We start from the raw sequence: 3862 nt of genomic DNA, 5'->3' as shown, positions 1-3862 counted from the left end.
CACGTTCTGTGGTTCTGCTCCAGTCCCTCAGAGCAGAGAGTCCCTTTAGGTTGAAGACATTCGAGGCATTTGTCTGAGAAGGGTTGAAGCAGCACAAGATCAGATTAGTCAATAACATGCCTATGAAGACCAAAGCAAGGTGGATCTACTCCAACAGCAACTAAATTACCAATAACACTAAGTCGTTGTTTTTTCAACATTTCTTAATATACTGAATATGTAGCAGTTTTGCCTTAGGTTAGAGACATTTAATTGGTTTTGTCATAAATACACCAAAGGAATAACTTGTGTTGGTCAGAGCGATCAAATCAACTTTGGAAGCTGGTTTTGAATTCTGATTTTCTTTTTGTCGTTGACAGGTTTCCAAGTGTGCCACCAGATGGAAGCAAGACCCTCTGATTTTTGTGTAGAAAAACAATAAATTCTGGAAAATACACTTCCCATGTTGTGGTCACTTTGTTAGTGTTCAGATTGTCCTTTGCAATGGAAAGTCAGTTTGCTAGAAATTCAAATGTTACATTTAATGCTAAAAAAGATGATTTTGCACAGTAGAAATAAAATCTCATACTCGCAGCACTCTACAGGTTTTACCATAAAAATGTCTTCAAATTATTTTTGTAAAAATTGGCCAATAAGATTTATTTGACTGTACCATGTAGCCTTTAAGCTGAACATGTCGATTTTGCTACAGTCAATCACACTCCACTGAAGTGCCTTCATTTATATTCTGTTAACTGGTCAAACTTTGTCTTGAGGCATCATGTACAGTGATAGAGTAAGTTATCCAACATGCTGTTGATGCATTCTTACATTCATAAACTTTTTCATTACACCAGGATTATGACTTTTCTTGTTTATGTTGCAAGTGCATCATATATCTGTAACGTCCTACGCCGTTGAACACATTAGTCACGGAACGTTCAAAACAAAGATTAAAATGAATGCAAACAAAACGGGCGTTATGAGTAAATACACGTTAGTCAGTCCAGGTGTGTTTCTGCATTCTCATTGTTAATTAGCATAATGAAACTAACGTGATTCAGAAGTAAGCCGTGGAAACGGTCGAAGACATTTCTACCGAGTGACTCATCTTCTCAGCGTTAAAGCATCAGGTCCGGTTTAGGCCCCGCCCCCTGCCTCCTACCTGTCGAGCATTACAAAAAACCACAGCTCCCAGCTACCTCGTGGACTGGTCAAGATGAGTCTGCCGGACTACAAATCATCTGGAAAGCAGGCTTTACCTGCAGATACAGTAAGAAAAACAAACTATTAATATGGCGGCTTGTACATTTAGTGGAGCAGTGAGAGCTAAACTGAACTTCCGACCTGTTTTCAGACCTAACAGGTGGATGGAAGCGCGCACCGGTTAGACAGCACTGAGTTTAGGAAACCTAATGAGCCCATTATCTTCAGCTGGCTCTTAATCTGCGTTCATTCCTTTTGGGCGATATTCAGGTGTGAAGCACTTCCTTGAAGGCGGTTCATCAGCCGTCCGTGTCACAGGAATCTAAGAGGAAACTCCATTTATTCAGCCGAGACAGAAGTTAAAGATTGTCTCGCGCTAGAAGATCATTAACACTTAAATTGTACCACATTGATTATTTGTATTTGACGGTAAAATGAATCGAATGTCGTGGAGTTAAAAGTACTTCTTCTGAATGTAGTAGAATAGAAGTATACATAATAAAATGGAAATACATCTCGAAGTTTCACTCAAATACTGTACTGAGGAAAAGTACTTTGTTTCTTTTCACCTCTGTATAAAACCAACTGACTTCAAAAGGTCAGCTGAGTTTATATTAAGCTGTTTGTATATTTTATTTAATTAAACAGATTTAAGACTCATAGCTTTAACAGAATCGTCACGGGCCACAATAGTACAGGCTCTATAATATGATTGTATTCTGTCCAGAAACTACAGCTTCAGTGATACTCGTGATCGATGTCTTTCCAGATTAGTTCATCGTTTACGTTTCAGTTTTTCGATCATTCAGCTTTTACTACTCATTTATGGATTTCCCACTTTTTTATATAACGTTTTCAACATCATATGAGCAGATGGAATAGTGTTCTCTGTGTGTGTGTTTTGGAGTTGGAACATGGTGAATGTCCTGCTGAGGGTGTTTCAGCAGCAGCAGACGGACAGCAGAGGCATGTGTTCTTATCGGCCTGAGCGAACCACCGTGTAGTCACCTCACGCTGACGCCCTTCCTGGAGTGTGTGCGAGAGTGTGTGTGTTAAAGTTACTGAGGTGTTATTTTGCCAGTGAGTGCAGGTACAGGCGTTTAATCGACAGTATAAAATGTGTAAGTTCTCTTACTTTAGCTTCTATGTTAAACCCAAAACTATTCATTTCAGAGTGCCATAAAATAACTGTAAGCAAGTTTAAACTCAGTTTCTAAACGACCTTTAACATATCTTTGGCATTTCTGTATTAATGTTTATTATCAAAGTAATTTTAAAGCAAAATTTATGAAAAAAAAGTTTTTAAAAAACTAATCTGGTTCAGGCTCCTAAAAATGTAAATATTTGGCTTCTATCATATTCAAACAAATACCTTTTGAGTTTTCGACTGTCGGTCCAAAAAACAAATTGGATTTGGAAAATGATAATTCTTTACTATTTTTTTACATGGATTAAATAAGAAAGAAATCACCAAATGAATAAATAATGGAAATAATGATCAGTTTGTTAGGGTCCAGACTCTTGCAGACAATGGAAGGCCGCCCCACCGCTCTGCTCAACAAAGCAGTGCCAAAAATCAGCTGGTTCAAGTTCTAATCAAAAAGTATTTAATAATTAACAGAAGCCAAAACAGTTACAAACTGAATCACACTATCAATATAAATATGTTCCATGGAGCAGAGACCAAACGTGTTCCATCCAACAGTCCGACGACATCCGGTTAGCTGTAAAATGGAAGTCATGAGGTCTGAAGATTCTCCTGAGAAACGCTGTCTTTTTGGTTGAAAATGTCTCGTATCAGCTCAGTGATTGGCTGACCTCCAATAAGCTCCTCCCGACCTTTGACCCATTGGCCTGGTCAATCACTCTTCAGCCAGCGCTCGTCCATCCCCCGCTGGCACAGACTCTACTCATTTCCTTGTGTGGTTGTGACCTGAAATTCCCTCACTCACCTAACACTTAATACATTTCAGCAAATCTTCTTCACGGTGTTTAATACATTCAATGACTCTACTTTCAGGTTTAAGACCTCTATAAGTAAATATTGACAGATAATATCCACCACTAGGGGTGCTATTAAACATACTAATGCTTTTAAACTTAAACTCCTCACAAGTTGCAGACGTTTCTTTACCACAGCATCTCTAAAATTATAGAAACTCATTTAAGAAAAACATAAAGTTGTTGACTCCTTCCTGAGAGACTGCAGAGTTATTTCCATCTCCATTTGCCTTTTTAACTGTGTGTGCATCTAGTTGTGAGGTACGGTAAGATCCAGAACCAAGACCACTTAAAACCGGTCTCCCAAAGCAGCAGTGCACGAGCTCCCTCATAAAGTCTAAACGGACTAACCTCTCTCTTTCTCTCTCTCTCTCTCACTCTCACTCTCAGCACTCTCCCGTCGTGCATTTGAATGTCGGGGGCCAGCTGTTCAGCACCTCTGTGAGCACCCTCAGGAAACACCCAGACTCCAAGCTGGCCGAGCTGCTCAGCAGACAGCCCAAAGCACGCGCCGACGCGCAGGGCCGCTACTTCATCGACCGCGACGGTTCCCACTTCGGGGCCATCCTCGAGTTCCTGAGATCGGACCAGCTGCCCGCAGAGAACATCCAGGAGGTCTGACTGCCATGGTTTTCATTGAAGAGTAACCGGTATCATATATATATATATATATATG

At 40.1% G+C, this 3862-nt stretch overlaps 1 protein-coding gene and 1 non-coding gene across 2 annotated transcripts in view; both read left to right on the top strand.

The window, feature by feature from the left end:
- The window catches only part of LOC116400156 (small nucleolar RNA SNORD15), a 144-nt gene extending 62 nt beyond the window's left edge, over positions 1–82 (top strand). Inside the window, exon 1 of the small nucleolar RNA XR_004213893.1 lies at positions 1–82. This exon is cut by the window's left edge and continues 62 nt beyond it. This is a non-coding gene — a small nucleolar RNA (small nucleolar RNA SNORD15).
- Positions 7–3862, top strand: part of kctd14 (potassium channel tetramerization domain containing 14) — a 15395-nt gene continuing 11539 nt past the window's right edge. The window contains 2 exon segments of the mRNA XM_031877841.1: positions 7–1252; positions 3577–3801. Of these exon segments, the coding sequence (XP_031733701.1) occupies positions 1199–1252; positions 3577–3801 (279 nt within the window). The 5' untranslated portion in view covers positions 7–1198.

The sequence above is a fragment of the Anarrhichthys ocellatus genome, unplaced genomic scaffold, assembly GCF_004355925.1.
Source record: "Anarrhichthys ocellatus isolate YVR2014 unplaced genomic scaffold, GSC_Weel_1.0 scaffold151, whole genome shotgun sequence".
Classification (NCBI taxonomy): Eukaryota; Metazoa; Chordata; class Actinopteri; order Perciformes; family Anarhichadidae; genus Anarrhichthys; species Anarrhichthys ocellatus.
The sequence above is the reverse complement of the archived record's forward strand: the minus strand, read 5'-3'. Positions and strand labels throughout refer to the sequence as shown.